This window comes from Epinephelus fuscoguttatus, linkage group LG13, assembly GCF_011397635.1.
Source record: "Epinephelus fuscoguttatus linkage group LG13, E.fuscoguttatus.final_Chr_v1".
Lineage (NCBI taxonomy): Eukaryota > Metazoa > Chordata > Actinopteri > Perciformes > Serranidae > Epinephelus > Epinephelus fuscoguttatus.
In genome coordinates this window covers 21,563,091-21,583,532 of record NC_064764.1, presented here as the reverse complement: position 1 = coordinate 21,583,532, position 20,442 = coordinate 21,563,091, and the positions used below count along the sequence as shown (strand labels likewise).

The window sequence follows — 20,442 nt, the reverse complement described above, 5'->3', positions numbered from 1 at the left end:
AATAGGTTTTGCTGTGACCCCCATCTACAGCAGTACATTTCTTAGCACATCTGGTGGTACTCCTCAACTTCACTTAAAAAAAATTCAAAGTATCCCTGTACTGTAAGGCAACACAACTGAGTGCTCTACTTATTTTCAGAACACTCAGACAGACAAAGACGAAGTGCATATTGCATATGTGCCATTTTAAGAAGCCACCTTTGTATGACTATTAGAGAAACAGTGACCTTTGTGAGGGGAAAAAAGCAATAATGTCAGTCTGTTTGGATTTGACAAAAATATGTAAATGAAGTTTTATTGACCTTTCTGTAATTGTGGGTAAACAACATCTGTGCTTCAGGTCACAGTGCTTTACAAAATGACCTTTCTGCCATGTTTCCCTTATCAGCAGCTAGTGAGAGTCGCAGGTGGACTAGTCTCTAGAGAGTCAGAGTGAGGGCAATACTGTTTCTGCCATGTAGATATATGGGCAAGCTTCTATTTCCATATGTTAACTCTGCTCCACTGCAGACGTTGTAAAAATCCTCTCTGTGGCTCAGCTCTGCCTTTCTAAACGAAGAGTTATGAGTGCAGTGTCACAAAACCCTGGGAGTGAGAATAATTATCCTCGCTAGAGGAACAGTTCATAACACTTTATACAGGCAATTCATGGTGTGGTGCCACAAGAGCAACTTAATGATTTAACTGAACAAGAGGTCACAAAGAATGACCTGTTTTCATAACGGTCGCTCCATGTTGATCAAACAACTACAGAGCTCTCAGAACCCCAGAGAAGTGTCTCTCCCCAATCAGGTGTGAATTGCAGGAGGGTGGCAGGTGTTAGGCCACCCATTCACGCTTTTCCACCAGAGGAGAGCTGAATGAAAACGAAAAACTCCTTTTAGATGGATCTAAATGTACACCGCCTCTGATATTGCCTCTGTGAATAGCATCTGAGCAGCCTTAAATTGGGGTGAGATGCAGGTGCTGAAAGGTTGAACTGTCAGTAAAATAAATGTTGTGCTTTTTCACTAGGAGCCGTTAAGTTTAGGTAGTATGTACGAACAAACATAGTGCGAACATAGCTGAACATTACATTCACATATTCATGAATGATTGTCGAATATCTTATACCAAAATCATGGGCATTAATATGCTGCTATAACAGCCTCCACTCCTGGCTTCTTTCCATCCAGCCGCAGGAAGTAGAGAGGATGGGCACAGATGTTGGGTGATAAGGCCTGGCTCATAGTTGCTGTTCCAGTTTATCCCAAAGGTGTAGGATGGGTTTGAGGTCAGAGGGTTGTGCAGGCCAGTCAGGTCCTTCCACACTAAACTAGGAAGACCCTCATGGGCTTCAGTTCCTGCATGTAGACTGAAGAAGTCTTCTCTAAATGTTGCCATAAAGTTGGAAACACACTATTATTAGAATTATTGTTTTGTACCTTTGCATTAAGAATTTTTCCTCATTGGAACTAAGGGGACTAGCCCATACCATGAAAAGCAGCCACTGAGCAAAAGTACACATATTGTTTATGTGCAGAGACGAGGGCACTGACATTTAAAAGCCGTTTTATTTTCACATTTAATCAAATTGCATAGTGGTGATGTCCTGACCAGATAAACTCCAGCTGACCCTGTTAAACAGATTGGGTATTGTTGAGTTATTTTATACGTAATAAAATAAAGTTTTCCAAATGCAATGTACTTCCATAAAGGAAAGAGGCTAAGGTTGTTCCTGAAACAGCTGGACATTGTGGTTTTTAGCAAATGTTACTCTTTATAGGAGTAAATTGTGCATTTACTGGGATCTGTTTTCAGCTGTGGATTAAAACACATTTGCTTGGCCAGACGGTAAATGTGGGATTGGCTCAGAATAAATTACAATGGCAGTGTTAATGGCAAGGTTATTGTAGTAATTAAAACTAAACTAAAATAAAACTAGGTGTGAAAAAAACTTTAGTTCACTGAAATAAAAATAAAAATTAGACTGAAAAAAACCTAATTGAAACAATATTGTGTACGTACAAAACTAACTAAATAAAATGAAAATATACAGTAAATGTCAACACACCAAGCGTGAGGAGGCACTGGTGCAAAATTGTTATTGAGACTGGGATGTCGACATGACTGTGTGTCAACTGCCTTTACAGAGTGCTGTATTTGTAATTTAAGACCTTTTCTGAACTTCTTAAATCTTGCCCCAGACGTACTATCCTAATTATAATAAATATAAACTAAAATTAATATTAAATAATAACACTTAAACTAAAACTAAGCATATTTAACAATAAAAACTAAACTGAAATAAGAAAACTCACTCTGGAAACTAACTGAAATAAAACTTAATTGAAACCAAAATCAAAACAAAATAAAAATAATTAACGAAAACAAACAAAAACAAAACCATGATAACTTTTCAATGCCTCTGTGCCGGCGATAGCTGTGGCTGGAGGCATTATGTTTTCAGGTTGTCCATCCCATTGTTGTGAATGAGATATCTCAAGGACAGCTTGAGTGGATTTCTTTAAATTTGGCAAAAATTCTTACTTTGACTCAAGGGTAAGTTGGTTAGATTTTGGTGGTTGAAGGTCAAGGTCACCATGACCTTGCATCCTATCTTATTCTTGTGAAGCAATAGCTCAAGAATAACTTGAGAAAATGTTTTCAAATTTGGCAAAACATCTACTTGGATTGAATGATGAACTGATTAGATTTTGGTAGTCAAGGTCAATGTGACCTTGCATCCTTCTCATTTTTTGTAAACACTGTATCTCAAGAACACCTTGTGTGAATTTCTTTAAATTTGGCAGCATAAAATGATAAGAATTTGGTGGTTGAAGGTCAAAGGTCAAGGTCAATGTGACCTCACAAAACATGTTTTTGGCCATAACTCAAGCATTCTTATGCTGATCATGACAAAACTTCACACAGATGTCTGATAAGATAAAATGATAGAGTGATGAAATTTTATGTTCAAAAGGTCAAAGGTCACCTTCAGTGTGGCATCATAATATTCTGCATAATACACTTTTCTGGCTATTACTGAGTGTCATATCTCAGGAAAAGAAGGAGAGACATTTGGTCAGATAGTGAATTGACCTTTCACTAAGCCCTGCCTATTTGTGATGGTCCAACAAGCTGTTGGAGTAAACATGGAGCTCACATTGTCACTAACTGCACTCCCTGAAGAAATATTGTCATATTTTTGGGAAAATAAAGTAGTGATTCCAGAGAGAAGCAGACAGAGGGGTCTACAGTCTGTTTGAAGAATATATCCAGGATGTCAAACTGATTCAGCAGCAACAACAGGTTAAAAAGACAAAGCTAGTTGGAAGCTAAAACCGAACTATCGGCTACAGATCACAGTGTAAAAGTGAACCACCTGAGCCGGCCTGATGCTAAGTTGTGATTGGCCAGTCTGCATGTGGGGGTGGGACTTAGCGAGGGTCATTAGGTGACATTAATCTTGAGTGTCCACCTTAAAACTGTGCTGATTGAATACATCTTATGTGCTTGTGTGGGGAAAATGTGTGTTAAGCATCCATGTTTTCACAGATATGGATGTGAACTGTCAGCGCAACTTCACTGGTGCATGGAAATAAACAACCAATTCTAGTGTTCCAGTGTTTTTAAGAGTTTTTAGACAACAGTGAACAGAGGAATTATATCACACTTTGTCTACAGAGGCACAATTTTAGATGGTGAGATCAGTTCATTGTTGTTTTTGTTAGTCAAGCAAATTACAAACCCAAATTGTTTTCAATGTTTTTGAAAATAAGACTCAGCAGGTTGAAAACCCCTCATTTTGAGAAATAATCAGCTTTCAGTTGTTCAATCCCCTGATTGATCCAGGGTGTGACAACACAGGGGTTGTAGAGATTTTGCAGGATTAGTATTGTTGATGGAGATGAGAGTGTCAGGATGTGAACCAGCACCGTTGACCTTCCTCATGTCTTCCTCCTCACACAGGCTTCCGGCTGCGACGACACTGAGATCCCAGATGAAGTGAAGCTGATCGGCTTTGCGCAGTTAAGTGTTAGTTGATGCTCTCTTCGTGCCTGAAGCAGGTGAGACAGTGGGGAGACAGTTCAGGGCAGACAGACTGAGGAACACACCGCCACTTCCTGCAACATTATCCCCAGCACCCTCCCTGAAAACTCACTCCCTGTCCTCCCTCACTCCTCCTCACCTTCCCTGAGCCCAAGCTCGGCCACCGCCCCACCTACACCTCCTTAGCACCGACTTCCCTGCTCACTGTCCCCTGGCCTTTAACCTTAACAACATTCCACCGCCTAGCGCACAAAGCGGGATCAGGATACAGCCCAGGAACCTAAAGATGTACTCAGGTGGTGACTTAAGGTGATTAAGATGTAGCTTTGAATGTTTTATTTATTTTTTTTCTTTTACTCATTTTTGTTTTGCGTCACATCGCCTTTGTGTTTAGCAAAGCTCTCATTATTTATTGAAATGAGAAGGTATTTTTATGTTGTTTATCATGCTGTTTTGTTGCCACAGTGAAAACAAATAGACTCGCATCTCACAAACACACTCATTCGTGATGTTTCCCTGAGGTCTTTGTCAGAATGTAAGATTTAGTTCATTTCTGGGAAAAAGCACATTTTCATAATAACATAATGAATGTCTAAAAGGAGGGCGACTTGTATTTGTGTGCGAAGACCTGTTTTACACTGACAAGAAGGGAACCATTTGCTTGAGAGAGTGCAGAGGGAAAAAGAAAGAAGAGACCTGGATGCTACTGTGTATAATTTGCTGCTCTTGACAGTGCTAATGCTTCAAAATGTTAGAGGTGCCTTGTTCATTTTTCTGTGCCTAAGAAAGTAGACAATGAGTGAGACCACACAAAGAGCAGAACCTGCTGATTACTATTTCAGTTTAAGTCAAGTATCTTCACTTAATGAGACAAGCTACAATGCACTTTTGGGCTGAGTGTGTGCACCCGACAAGCAGATGCTTAGCCCCCGGAGACAAGTTAACTTGTGCTTTTGTCATCAGACAAATAAAACATAACAGAACCTGTAGTCAATGTAATCTGCTCTGGTTGGCGTGTATTCAGATGCCGGGTTAATCGACAAAACCACAACAGTTTTTATTTTCTTGCTCTGTCCTGCTGCACTACAAAACCCTTTGTTCCCCAAAAATATATAGTAGTTACTAAAATGTACTGTATGACAATGCATCTGAGGATGAAACCAAAAGGCAACTATTGAAAGGTTGACGAGCCATTTGTTTGTCCAAACAAGTCCAGTAGTTCTAAATTCTTTTCAAGTATTCAGATGGTAAATGTTAACTTCCAATACGTTCTTTATTATGAAGTAATTTATTGTGTTTTCTATGTACAGTATGTGTACCATTTCAGCATATTACACCTGTTCCCTCTCTGTAATCAGCTGATGTCAAATTTCTGACGAGAAGCAACAATAAAGAATTGCTATTATTTAAAAAAAACTGTGTGGAGTGTTTACTGTTAACTCACAGTGTCATTACATGCCCCATCGCAACTTGATACCATCGACACTTAAACTTCAAATATCTGATGATATTGTGACAGATTTTTCAGATGTTATGGTTCAATTCAGTTCAATTCAATTTATTCTACACATGAAATCATGTGAATGCAATTTCAGTGAAATGCAGTCTGTCAGTTCTTTCAATTTGTGCACTCAAAAGAGTAATGATAATAGATATTTATCTGGGGGTGGGTGCCGTGTCTTCAGTTGGGATCCATGTGGCCTACGTGTCAAGTCTCTCATATCTCTTTTCCACCAACTTAGCTCCAGCTCATGACCTAGCTCTGTTCATTATTCCTGGAACCTTGGTGCTGTCTAGTGAACCAGCACATTTCCACCAGTTTTAAGCATGACCATTGTAATCAGGGATGTGTGATCAACAGAGGGCGTTGCACAGTGCACTTAAGAGGTGAACAATAGTAGCAGAATTGCAGATTACGTTGATGACCTGCAAACTTTTGTTCTGTTAGTACAGATATTTCTTTTTACCCCCAAAAAATAGACTGATTTTTCGCTTGACTTCTCCATTGTTGCCTTCTCCATCCTCTCTTTATAACCTGGAGAATATCACACGCCCACTGATGTCACCGTGATTCACACTTTTGGTCAAGAGAAACCTGAAATTTTTTTGGTTTCAACTAAGAATCAACTTTTCAGGTTCTGAACCAATTTTTTTTTTTGATTGAAATGCTCTGAATGGTTCAAAATTAGATGCATGAACCAAAACTGAACTAGTTCCATGTTGGTGGAAAAGGGGTATCAGTGCCAACCTTAGCAGGAAGAAAAGGCTGTCATGTGGACGGTTGGGGTCCTTCATGATTCTCCTTGCCCTATTCTTGCAGATATTGGCTACAAAAGGCAACTCATCACTGTAATTTATCTTCATAGCAGCACTTGGCACGTTTACAGCACATCAAGTCAGTTTTATTTAGATTATTTTTGGGCGTTACAATCTGCACAGCATACGACAACCTCTATTCTTAGACCCTCCATTTGATTAAAGGAGCAGTGTGTAGGATTTCTATTGGCAGAAATTGAGAATAATATGCATCTTTTTATGCGTGCATGTGCAATCACCCGAAACCAACAATCAGGGTTTGCCTTAATTTAGAATGAGCCCTACATAACTTCATAGGGAGTGGGTCACCATGTTGCACTGCCATGTTTCTACAGTAGCCCAGAACAGACAATCCAAACACTGGCTCTATATAGGGCTCTTGATGTTTTTTGCTAGCTGAAGGCCACTGTAGGATCTCTACACATGGGCTGAGCCAAGAGGTATTCGGTTATTTGCAATCTGCAACCCCACTGTAAAATGCCTCTAAATCTTACACACTGCTCCTTTAAGGAAAATCTCCCCCCCAAAATCCTCTTTAAGAGGGAGAAATACAAGTGGAAAGGCCCTCTGGAAGAGCAACAGAGGAGGGATCCCTCTTTGAGGATGAAAAGACAACAATATTTGTTTACTGCAGAAAAAAAAATCATGAGCTGCACTATGAAATTGCTTAAAATGGCTTTGAAGTGAGACTATGTCATTTCTGAAAGAAGGAATTTCACATTCTCCCTTTTACAAAAGAAAGGTTGAAATTATAAGCTATAAAAGGCACCATTGCTCAGTTCAATACACTAAAGAGTGTTGTTGCTGGAGCCTTACTTTGTCTGGTATGACCAGCACTTTATGGTAGCCACTGCTTAGATATGACTGTGCTACTGACAATATGGAGAGAGATTGCTGTGCAGGATTTTCCTTAAAAAACAAAAAGTAATCATTTTCAATCATCACTTATGAGCCACTAGAAGTGTGTGGCAGTGCATTTATCTACAGAGACTCTGCCCTCTGCCTGTCTTATTTTCTGCTTATTTTGCCTAGTGTGGGATGTTCCTGGGCACAGGTGAGGTCCCGGTGCCAGACATGACGCAGCACGCATCAAGAGGAAACTATGAAAATCACAGACACAAATATAGTGAAGCAAATGGCCAAGTGCTCAAAGCTGCTGTTTGCTGAAAATCCCTGCGTAGTATACCTTTAAACTACATTTCAGCTTATTCCCTTACACTGCAATTTAAGATCTGTAGCCAAATCTGTCATTCACAAAGTTGTCGGTTTGCTTTAAATAGCTAAATCTGTTTAAATAATCCCTTATGTGACCTCTGTGGAACAACCTGCTCTTTAATTACAAACATAACGTTTAAAAAAAAACCTTCAATAAATGTAAATCTCTAACAGGAAACTCAAAGCAGGCGACAAGTGAAAGCAGTAATATAACTTTAATTATTCAAGTATTTGTTTTTTAATATAAAAAACATACAATATATAACAACAACCCCTTGTGGGATAGATGCTTTCACAGTAAATGTCACGTCAGCTTATAATACTACAAAACCTTTGGAAACAAAAAAAGAAGAGAAATGAAATTTGGCCATGAAAGCCACATTTTTCTGAGAAACACATTTTTTCCCATGATGTCAGTAGCAGTGCTTTAGTAATCACTGATATGCCAGATACATTTGACGATACATCCAATCTGTAATGGTCTTAGCTACAGTTAAACTCATACTTGCACGACATGATGCTGTATTTCTCTTGATATGTGGAGGAGGCGATGAGCTGAAATAGCTGCTGACGTACAGCATACATAACCAAGAGCAGCAGCTGGAGTAATGAGGAGCTGGTAGCTGAGACACACAATTACCTCAAGTATAAAAATGTCAAAGAGCAGAAAAAACAGAACGCATCTAAAAACCAAAATATACATTTGACTTGTTCAGAGAGAAGAGGCAGTGAAATTATAACAATATGTAAACAGAAACAGGCAAATCTGTTAAAAAAAAAAAAAAAAAAGAGCAGCCAGTGAATTCAGCTACATGGTTTCATTTTTACCAATGCAAGAGAAAGATGATTTACTGAAATATATCTCTCAACTCGGTCTGTTCAGAGACTGATAATACACTGCGGCTTATTTTCAGCTTTCTATCCGACTGTGTTCATGATAAAGAAGAAAGGGAAGAGCAGCATGAGTGTAAATGTAGTTTTACCTCGACAGACGACCTATTTTTTTGTTAGATATATTGACTATTTGCGCTCCCACTGTTCAGGAGCTCTTCTTTCATTTGTTAATGTTACTTTTAAAATGTAGAATATTATAGATATAACGTAGTAATTTAATACTTTATTGATTCCTGCAGAGGAGTTCTCTTTTGGCTCGCTCTCCTGCAGGAAGATAAGGGTGCTAAGTCAGCAGCCATGCAGCTGGTAGAGATCAAGTGTCTTGCTCAAGGACACTTTAGCAGGGCAGACGGTTGAGTGAGTGAGAGCTTGAAACAAGGTCGTCTGGTTGAAACACTCTCTCTAACCTTTAGGCCACACTACTTAATGCTTAGTGCTGATTGACTAAAAGGTCCAGTGTGTATGATTTAGGGGCATTATTGGCAGAAATGGAATATAATACAATAACTCTGTCTCCTTTAGTGTATATAATTAAAATCTAAGAAGAATAAATAAGAATTGTGTTTTTGTTACCTTAGAATGAACCATTTATATGTGCACACGGAGCCAGTCCTCCTTCATGGAGTCCTCCACTTCCAATTGCCATGTTTCTCAGGTAGCCCAGGACGGACAACCTAATGCTGGCTCTAGATAAGGCCATTTATGTTACGTGTTTTTGCATCAGCAACTGTAGTTAAGAGCCCCTCCATAATGAGCCAAACAGCATAGAAAAAGCTCTGATTTTTGATGTGAAACTGCTTTATTCCGTGTTTTTACTGGTTTAAATCACCAGGTTTGTTTGATTTGGAGAGGAAGAGACCACTGTGGATAATTCGGCTCATGGTAGAAACCTCCTGAATGTCTGAATCTTAAGTTATCAAGGAAAAAAGGTGAGCGCATATCAGCAGGTGCTTAGCAGGTGATGAACCGAACAGCATCGGAAAAACACTGATTTGGAACGTGAAACTGCTTTATACAGTGTTTTCATTGGTTTAAATCACCAGGTTTGTTTGTTTTGGAGAGTTAGAGACCACCATGGATGATTCGGCTCCTGACAGAAACCTCCTGGATGACTGAATCTTAAGTTATCAGAGCAAAAAGGTGAGCGTACATAAGCAGGTGCTCAGTCTAGTGGCCTGCTTGTGACGAACAGAACAGCGTTGGAGGAACACTGATTTTTAATATGACACTGCTTTATATAGTATGTTTACTGGTTTTAATCACCTGGTGAGTTAGTTTTGTAGAGGAAGACACCTCTGGGGATAATTCTGCTCCTGGTAGAAACCTCATGAATGTCTGAATCTTAAGTTATCAGAGAGAAGCATGGGTAAAAGTTTCTCCCATCATGTCTGTTTTTATAGATCACAACTTTTGCATGGGTGAGCGTGAATGGTTGTCTGTCTCTATGTGTCAGCCCTGCGATAGTCTGGCGACCTGTCCAGGGTGTACCCTGCCTCTCGCACGATGTCAGCTGGGATAGGCTCCAGCCCCCCTGCGACCCTCAAGAGGATGAAGCGGTTAGAAGATGAATGAATGAATGAATGAATGAACTTTTGCATGGGAAGTGGCGTATGCCTCTTTCGGGGCTCATTTTGTATGTGTAATGTTTATGTGCACTGTTGATAAATGAGACCTCTGGTACATTAGTTTTGGAGAGGACAGTTTGGCTCCTGGTAAAAACGACCTCAGCAATGAACACGGAAGAAATACTAACCAGGAGTTCACGCACATGGGAAAAGCTTCAGTTGTTTGTAATCTGCAATCCTCACCACTAGATGCCCCTAAATCCTACACACTGATCCTTTAATACTGATTGACTTAATGCTTATGATGAAGAATATTCTGCTTAGATGTATACATGGAATACATGAACAAAATTACTTTCAGTAACAAACACCACATTTTAATTATGCATGAGAATATGCGCTTTACAAGCCTCGTGCATTCATTAACAATCATGAGGCGTAATCAGCAGAAATAGACATAGATGGATGTTAATGAAAACGTGTCATGATGTAAGACTTGCAGCAGCCCTCAATATTTTTACATTACTCAGTGTGATGAAGTCTGAAAAGGAGAAAAAGGCAAAAGAAAAAGAAATAAAAAAAGAGTTGTCCAGTGGGCCTCATGTCCTCTAACATCGCAGGTGCTTCTTGCTGGACATGTCGTTCCAAATGCGGTGCATCTCCTCAGGGGAGATCTGGTGCACGGTAATGACCCGTCTGTACCTGCACAGACTGTAGGCCATTTTCCAGTGATTAAAACCACTGTTCTGATATGGGTGTATACCCAGCTTACGCAAACACAGTCCCACATACACATCCTCCAGGTGCAACAGTCTCGTGTGCAATGAAGTCTTGAAGATTAGGTCTGCAACGTCTGCTGAGAACACATAGCCAGTGCCCGAGCAGAACGGTGGGTATTTACTGTCAGGATACAAGTCCCTAGACATGTACCACTTACTGCGCATATCCCTTATGGGACCGCCGTTTATAACATAGCCAGTAAAATATCTCCGTCTTGGCTTGGTGGTGGGCTTCAGGAGCTTGTAGATTAGATTGTCCATGTTGACAAAGATGTCGCTGTCCGTCTTCATGACATACTGTGCTTTGGGGCAGAAGGTAGCTACCCAGCGCATGCCCATCATGGTCTTGAGGGTGAGGTTGTGGTAAGAATCAATAAAGTTCTCCACCACAATGTCATGGAAGATCTGGCTCTCCTGCTCCACCATCTGGTTCAGGACGGGGTCCGTGTTCCTGCCCAGCAGAAAGATGGTGAGGATGCGGATGTCGGTGAATGTGCTCTCATCCCCCCAGGTCTCCCTGATGGCCTGCCGCGCATCAAACTCCTTGTGCGTGGTGCTGATGAGGATGACCAGGAAGGGAGCGGCACTTTCGCACTTCTTCGGCTCATTGATGACAAATTCAAAGGCATGCGGGTTAAGGGTGCGGGTGTGAATGTTGGTGAAGGTGATGTTTTTTGGGGTTTTTGCAGTCTTACGCATAGGCACAGACATGTGGCCAACATAAGTGGACGTTGGGCGAGATATACTCAAGTACCACAGAGCGCTCGCCCAGCAGACCACTGTCAACAGATATAAACATGACACTTTTGAAGGCATTATGCTGCATTTAGGTGTGTTTTGACCAGCTGGATCTTATAAGGCTTTCTTTCCATTAGCAATGTTTCACCCAGCAAGGCAGCATGAAGCTGCTCCAGCGTGCAGTTTGACATTAATTGTCAGTAATGGATTACTTCAGAAAGAAGTGATGCTGTTTGTGTTTTAATGCAAAGCACTTTAAAATCATATGGGCGTCCAATTTCACTTGGTGACACTGCTGCTTCTCCATTTACATCTGAAAGAGACAGAGAGACAGAGCAAGAGAAATATATTAATATAAATATATATATATATATATATATATATATATCAGACAGGCCCTAAAAATTTATTTTTGAATAAATCATGAGAGAAACCACTGCAGTTTTTTTCAAAGCCAATAAACTCAGCAGTGGCAACTCAAATATGAATAAAAGCCACAACACAGACTTTGCTATCAGCAACTACGGCAACAAGTCAAACAAATGAGGAAATTTTGCCTCGGTATCATATTATATTTATACAGCAAATAACCTCAAGTACTGTAGAAACACTGCAGAGAAATTTGATGCGTCATACTCATCATTTGGGTGTTGGAGTCCAAAATCATCACAACTCAATTTCCAAAGTTAATTTGTTTCCTGGGAGTAAATCTAGAGGACAAGAGGAAAGGGCTCTGTGGATGAAATCAATATCTAATAAATTACAAAAGTGGCTGAAACACATGGGCAAGATTATGGCGACATCAGCCGTGTTGCAAAAGTGACTCATCATTGGACACATTTATATTAGTCATAGCTGAATTTAAGATGTTATTCATTGGCAACACACATTATCATGCATGTATGCATACTGTGTGACTGCCTTGATTTGCAACGGGCCAAATTCACTCATGATAATATGACTATATGATGTTGATTATGACTTTTGTAGTTTCATTTTAACTTTTCACAGGATTAGTACTGGTTGTGGTCATGTCTAAATGAAGCAGATTTTGGGAGAGGGCAAAGGAAGCTCAGTCCAAACACATTTACAAGGGCTCCCACACATTTTCAAGGACAAAATTTCAAAACTTCCCATGACCTTTCAAGCTCGTGATCAATTTCCACCACCATTCTCAAAAGTGCAGTTCCATTTAAAGGTAGTAGAAGGACACATAGCATAGGTATGGAAACTCTGGGATTCATGACCCTACAAGTTAAATCACACTGTCTTAACACCATTTTTCTCTTATTCAAACATGTCAGAAAGGAGAGGAGAAATGTTTGGAGAAAATCAAAACATGTATGTGATGATAAACTATATGTTGTCACGCACTGGGGCGTGACACATTAGGGCGACATTACATCAACAGCTACAGAAATGTGAGTCCCATATGATTATATATTATTACTCTAATATTACAGCTCAGTGGTTCCCAACTGGTGGGTCACAGTCCAACTGTGGGTTGCTGGTCCGTTCTGACTGGACCGCAAATGACTCGCATAAGTGTCAAATTTGCAACAAAACACACTTTATTTTGAAGTAGAATGGCACTGTCTTGGCCCAGAGCTTTTATTTTGAAGTGCAGTTTCTTGCTGTAGAGCGAGTAACCAATGGACCGCTACTTATCAGAGACAGCAAACTAGCTCTACGACATGGCCAAACGCTATTATGACACTGAGTATATTAGACTGTGTGGACCTGGAACTAATAACTAAGGATAAATCTGGACCCGTGGCTGGACCAGTTGGAACCACTGTTATAAGTGATACATTAAAGCTACAACTGGTAACCTCTAAAAAAAAAATAGTGTTTTTCATATTTGCTGAAAGTGTCACTATATTTCACACAGCACTAAATGATACAGATAATCTGTGGAAAAAAATCACATTCCTTGGTGAACTCTCTTGCCCTGTACCACTTCTAATGACCTTACTGCACGTGAACAAAAACAACCAATCAGAGACAAGGAGTCATAAATCATGTCAATCAGGCAGTGCTGATCAAATATGAATCAAGATACTGTTACTGCAGTGCCTCTGTCTTGCCTCAAATGTTTTCAGAAACATATTTTAGTGTACTGTTTAGCTGTAAAATGAGAACCTTTGTGTCCTGGCGGCTATGTTGGATACCATTAAACAGGAGCCCACCAGACCAACTTTCTCAACCACAATGTTTTCCTCACCCTTACCAAGTAGTTTTGTTGCCTAAACCTAACTGTCAAAACCTTCTGTGTCAAGAAGATACAATGCAAAAGAGCCAGGAGCTTCTGTCCAAGTGCCAAAATATGATAAAAATAAAATGGATGAGATCATGTTGTTAGGATCGTCACTATGAGTGATGACTTTCACATTGTCATATTGTTAACACATTGTCACTGTAACAATAGATAAAGAAATCAATAACTACTTTATTATAGACTAGATTAAAAGCTCACGCCTGTGTAAATGAGTCATAGATTTCATATCAGAACTTAACAAAAGATGACACGACATTTTTAACATTCAGCAAAAGATCCTGGTGCACAGGTTGACATTTCACCAGAGCAGACAAATGGCCTTTTAAACTCAAACCAAAAGCGAAAAAAGAAAAAAAGGTTTACAAGGTCTCTTGTTCTGTGGCTCAAAGGAGCAGTGGGGTTGGCAGCATTCTGCATGACAGTGTGATATGGTGGCACAAAGGGAACACCATGCCATGATAAGCTTCTCCCCTGGGGTGATTTTTTTCTTTCTCCTGGTTTGTTCAGTCCTGCACTGCTATATACTGCCTGCCTGTTACAGAGCTGACAGAAATTTGGCATGTCTCTCTTTTTTTGAGCAGTCGTTCTGCAGCATGGACACTGAAATGGCATTTCAGTTTGTGCTTTTTGCGCAGGTGGCTGAGCAGAATATGTTAGCATGTAGATCATGTATCCCGGCTTTTGAAGCTCCCGGTGACTTTTCCTTTCACTCAGGGACGGCAGAACAGGAAATGCACTTCACAGGAGAACGGCCATAATGTAATAAAACCCCTACATTTCCATCTTCAAAGCTGCAGAGCAGCAAATCCTGAGCAGAGCAGACAAATGTAGCTATAATGAGATGATTTGAATTCCATTTAACAATAGACTGCAATTACCTGCAGTCTATACCCGCATTGTATACCAAGGCACTAGACTGAAAGACATGGCATTACCGACAAAGGATACATACATGCTTTGAAACAATACATCAGGGATCAGACAGATGAAGCAGAGCTGGACTTGTATGCTTGTGGACTATGATAGAAATACCTTTTTATCTTGCACTGTGGCTACATCTATGTTTATTTGGTTACAGTTTGGGAATAGAGTCTAAGACTGTCTTACAAATGCTGTTACTTCTCAGTTTATTTTGTACTGAACCATTTTCCCCAGAGTCTTTCAGCAAAAATCTTATGTTGGGGGTATTTGCTCACAATATCAGACTTCTCCTCCTCTTGTGAAATTACTGTTGGATCTCATAGGATTTAGAGAAGCAAACAATTGTTGCCTTTAACAACAGTTTACTCAGACGCAAGAAATACACCAATATTGTCTAATACCAGAGGAGGGTCAGGTGGAGTGAGGACAGAATAATAGGGCAATGGATGTTTGCTGTGAGGTTAATAACAAAGTGAAAACAGAAAGCGACACAAAAACAAGGACATGTACACATGTTCAAATACACAATAACCAGGGCCAGCTGGTGGCAAACAGTCACTGTGTCCCACATTGTCACTTTGAAATCTCACTTTTCAGACTGAAGCAAAAATATTTATGAGACAGAACTGAGGCAATGTTTATGTGACAGTTCATTTGGCTGCCAGTCTGTAAAACATAACCTCCAGTGGCTCTCCAGCACAAACACTTCTGAGTCTGCATCTTGTATGTGCACACACACACACCACCAGATTAAAAAGGCTATTCAATTTGTCCCTGATTCCGATTGATGCCAAGGAAAGTACATTTACTACTTCTGAATGTCATTAATTAGTGTAGAATGAGCTGCAGATGCTCTGTGCATAAGCAAAACTGATGTGGGAGAAATTACATAATGCCTTGTTTCTGCATGGCTTGTGTACTGTCCAACCGTGACACGAATAAAACGCTTGAGTGATATCTCAGTGCTGGATTTTTTTTTATTTTTTTTTTTTTACTATCAATCAATCAAACCAAATGATAAGTCACTAATGTGTGTGACTGTAATGGTCATGATGACTGTGCATCATCCAGCACATCACTTTAGATTCAACATGAGAAATTTGTCAGTGTGTTTTATCTCTGTGGATGAGACACAGAGATATAAATGGGTCTATCTGTGACGGAGTCAAGTGGCAGCATCTATCAGACGGTAAGATACGAGCTACACATAAGTGGGAGAAGGCGGTATAGGAGAAAGAGGAGGAGGAAGAGAGACAGAGAGATATAGATCCTGATTAGGAGAGATGTGTTATACTGGCTGAATTTTGTGCAACAATCTGCTCTTAACAAAAGAGACCCGGCGTAATTATGCGTTCTGCTCTGCTGCCTCTTCACAGTTTCTAAAGAATTGTTTGACCTCCAATAGGTGCATTGGCAATATGAGGATTTTCTGCAGAAGCTGCCATTCACAATGGTTGGGCATTTTTAGTAGGATCAGGATTTTCTTTTTCAACAGATAAAGAAAGTCTGCACATAAAGAACCTTACGTCAGTGTTTTGGAACAGCACAGTGATAATGAACTTTTGATGGCAGGTGAGTCAGAACATTCACCAACAAATCAAAACACCACACATGATGGTTGGCACAAACCTCCACTACTATGACTATGGCTTAAAATTTCTCCGCTGTCTGTCAGAATTAGTCAGCATATCTCAGAACGTGCTCTTTAGATCCTACTTTGTTCAATATCTCATAAAACGTACATTAAACTATGAGAAACTACAACAAACACACACACACACATATATATGTAAGCAGATTTTATAACCCCCGCTGGATACATGCAAATATCTAGGGTGAATTCAGGTAATTTGGGACATCACTTAAAATGGGACAATTAAGGTTTTACGTTCTTCATATATTAGAAGCCAGTCACCAAACATGCCGTTGCATTATTGCTTCAAATGCCCTTGGCATGAAACAATAATTTTGACTGGTGTGAGATAACTAAGGTGTAAAAATCACCGGAACTTGCAATAAGTCATGTGGCGTGTTGATTTTCTCTTTATGGTAATAAGAGTACTGGCAGCAACTAAATGCATTTAGGCATGTAGACATGGTCAAGACGACCTGCTGAAGTTCAAACCGAGCACCAGAATGGGGAAGAAAGGTGATTTAAGTGACTGAACGTGGCATGGTGGTTGGTGCCAGATGGGCTGCTCTGAGTATTTCAGAAACCACAGTGTACCCATCTTCTGAAAGCTACTTCCAGCAGGATAACACACCATGTCACAAAGCTCAAATCATCTCAAACATTTTTTGAACATGACAATGAGTTCACTGTATTCCAATGGCCTCCACAGTCACCAGATCTCAGTCCAACAGAGCACATTCGGGATGTGGTGGAACTGGAGATTCACATCATGGATGTGCAGCCGACAAATCTGCAGCAACTGTGTGATGCTATCATGTCAATATGGACCAAAATCTCTGAGGAATGTTTCAAGCACCTTGTTCAATCTATGCCACAAAGAATTAGAGCAGTTCTGAAGGCCAAAGGGGTCCAACCCAGTAAAAGCAAAGTGTACCTTATACATTGGATCCACTTTACTTTTTATGGGAAATGGGTTTTGAGGGAGTACTTAATGCATTCAGGTAAAATGGGACAAAGAATTAAGCTAAAATGGGACTTTATTTCTGAAGTGAAACCAGCAGATTTTTAGGCTACCTGGTGCCATAAAATCATGTCTTCTACTATTGCGTACCATCAGGCAATATTACAGGCATCTTAAGTATTTTTGTTACTTAAGAAACATTAAAGGCCCAGTGTGTAATATTTGGCATGGTTTATTGTCAATCTGAATCTTAATCTGAATATTCTACCCATTAATATGTTTATACAAGTGTATAATCGCTATAAAATAAAATTCGTTTGGTTTTCGTAGCCTTATAATTATGCTTTTATATATATATATATAGCAAGGGCCTTGCTTTAGAGAGGTCACCATCTTGAGCCGCCATGTATGTACGGCCGACCGAGCGGACAATCCAGCCAGCCAGAGAACGCGTTTCGCGTGTATAAATGAACCAACGAAGACAGCGGAAGGACGGAAGAAGGAGGAGGAAACAGCAGAGAGTGTTAGTAGTTCGTAGATAGAGAGCAGTGAAAAGTTTTTTTAGTTATAAAGTTCGCGAATGGACCACACTTACCATGCAACAGGAGAGAATGAACCCGAACCGTCATCTGCGAGGAAAAGAAGACGCAACTTCACTCCTTGTGATGTACTCTCTGTGGCGCTTTTCCTCCTGATGATGTATCTCTCCAACAAAGGTAGCAGTAGCACCAAATCCCATTCTGTGCATTCAGCCTCTCTTCTCACCCGCTCAGCATCAAACACATGGAGTTCCTCATCTGTATGCTCCGGCTCAAACAGGTATGGCTCTGGGTCTGTGTCCGCTACAAGAAACTCTTCAAAATCGCGTTCAAAGTCATCCATTGCAGCTACTATAGTCCGGAGATATCGCTAGGCTAAATAAACAGCTGAGCTCTGTTTACTGGCTACGCTGTCAGTCAGTGTGCGGGCTGGAGATTGAGCAGAGAGGGGAGGGGGGTCCCCACTCAGTATGGTAAACGAGTATGTGTGTATGAAGTGTGTCTGTTACGCTAGAAGAGTCAGAGTTTGGGACAGAGTGGAGTGTTACTGGAGTTTTTGGAGTGCTCAAATAAACAGGCCTTTTTCCTAAACACTCCTCTGGTCTCCTGCTCGTGAGGGATTCATTACAATATCGTAACATGGCTTAGATTTCTAAATAAACATTCACCTCGTCACTAGATAGACCTACTCCTGAAAAACTCGTGCGCAAGGCTTTTTGTCCCTATGAGGCCACCGTCATTTACCCGACGGGAGGGGTGAGTGAGTGAGTGAGCCCTGCAATCTAGAATTTGACCACTGATGTCACTGTTTTCAACCCATTTTACACACTGGCCCTTTAAAGATGATGCAGTGAGTCCAATCACAACAGTCCAGAATTAGCCATAATTGCAACATGCACACAGGCACCATAAAGTCCCAGCTCCACAAAAACCTTTTGGTATAGTAACTTTAGAACTGAAAGTAACCCCTATGGACAGGTACCTAGACTGTAGATCCACTAAGTGTTTCCACAGTACTTTTAAATTTAGGCAATGTTGTTGTCACTCACTGCTCCATCCAGCTTTGCTTTATTTCCTCTTCACTGGTTAACAGAGGAACATTTGCATCTCTCTAACAGTGATGCATGGTGAAATTTTCAGTTAAAAAAAATATAACAGGCTGGAGTAAGATTCAAAAAAAGTGGGTTTGTGGATTGAGTCCTTGACAGGTAAGAGTAGGGGTTTAGTGCTGCTGGAGCACACTGGAACGATGCTCTGCCATGTTTTTTCTCCAAGTGAGGATTAAATTATATACAGTACTGGCTGAAATTCACATTCATTTTTTTAATGCTTAAAAATCCATTCAAGAGAGAAAATATAAACAAACAGAATGGTCACAGTTATCATATTGATATTTGAGGTCTGTTCACGTTGTCAATTGATGCCACAAGTAAATGTTCCACCATAAACGTTGCCAGTAGCAGCTGGCAGTCGGCACAGTGAATTCAATTATTTTTCTCAGCCTGTAACTGCTGTAGAGGCAGCAAAACATCTTTTCATTTAATAGCTATAGTTTATTGATGTATGAATAACATGCCACAGTATGAACAACGGTTACATAACCTTTAACTGTTCATACGTTTTGCTGCGATCACATGACCAGTGGGCTGATGGTAGTAAAGAAGGAAGCGGGCCCAGGTGGTCCGGTAAGGAGGCAGGTTAGGGTGGTGGATGGGTTGCAAAACACAGAACTTTCCCCAGGAGACCAGTGTTTGGAACTGTTTGAATTTTAAGTCACTTTAAGGTATGTCCTCAGCATGTTTTTTTTTCCTAAACCAAACCAAAATAACTTAACTTGCTTCAACCTAACCTCCATAACTTAATGTTGATTAGGCTAACATTACAGTCAGAATGTAACGCCATTTGTGTGGTAGTAGTTTGCAGGATATCATACGAACTGTTGTATGAGGAGAGGAAACTCTTAGCTACAGCAGGAGCTGTAGGGTCTCTCTTAGTGGTAAGATAAGATACTTTTTTTTTTTTTTTTTATCACAGCTCTCTCTGTCCTTTATTACAGAGGACTTTCAGGATCAGTCCCTGCTTGTCTGCAGCAGAGATGTAGCTGCTCTAGTTTGTGTTGAGATGATTGTAGCATGGAGCAGAGCCTGCAGGCAGGCCGCCAGACCTTTGCAGAGCTATTATTCTAATCAGTCTCCATAATACTGGATGTCACACTGAGAGTCAGTCATAAAATCTCCCGCTCTGTGTGACCAGATTGGGCTGGTGACTGGCAAAAAGGATAGTAAAACATAAAACAATCCATATGGGGAGGAACACGGCCGCAACCGTTGAGCACTGGACGTTCAGGACATTAAAATGTACTCCAGAAACACAACAGGGAGGGAATGAAATGAGGAAATAATTAGCCTATACTACCACCAAAGACCCAATTTATCATGATTTATGATATAGCATGAGGTAAATTTGTATGGGGAGCACAGCACAAAGACAGCCATTCATCAAGACATGACATTTCTGTCTGCAAGCCTCTGGGTTGACTGTTTGGCGGACTGGTTTCTAAAAAGCAGCTAT

At 40.4% G+C, this 20,442-nt stretch overlaps 2 protein-coding genes across 3 annotated transcripts in view; one reads left to right on the top strand and one right to left on the bottom strand.

Annotated features, from left to right (window-relative positions):
* Positions 1-5,414, top strand: part of stk39 (serine threonine kinase 39) — a 34,823-nt gene extending 29,409 nt beyond the window's left edge. For both annotated transcript variants that reach the window (XM_049593850.1, XM_049593849.1), the window contains one exon: positions 3,952-5,414. In XM_049593850.1, the coding sequence (XP_049449807.1) occupies positions 3,952-4,026 (75 nt within the window). In that variant the 3' untranslated portion in view covers positions 4,027-5,414. The remainder of the gene's footprint in view (positions 1-3,951) is intronic.
* A 2,420-nt stretch (positions 5,415-7,834) lies between these two features.
* Positions 7,835-20,442, bottom strand: part of b3galt1b (UDP-Gal:betaGlcNAc beta 1,3-galactosyltransferase, polypeptide 1b) — a 68,733-nt gene continuing 56,125 nt past the window's right edge. Inside the window, exon 3 of the mRNA XM_049595133.1 lies at positions 7,835-11,852. Coding sequence (XP_049451090.1) covers positions 10,631-11,617 — 987 coding nt within the window. The 5' untranslated portion in view covers positions 11,618-11,852 and the 3' untranslated portion in view covers positions 7,835-10,630. The remainder of the gene's footprint in view (positions 11,853-20,442) is intronic.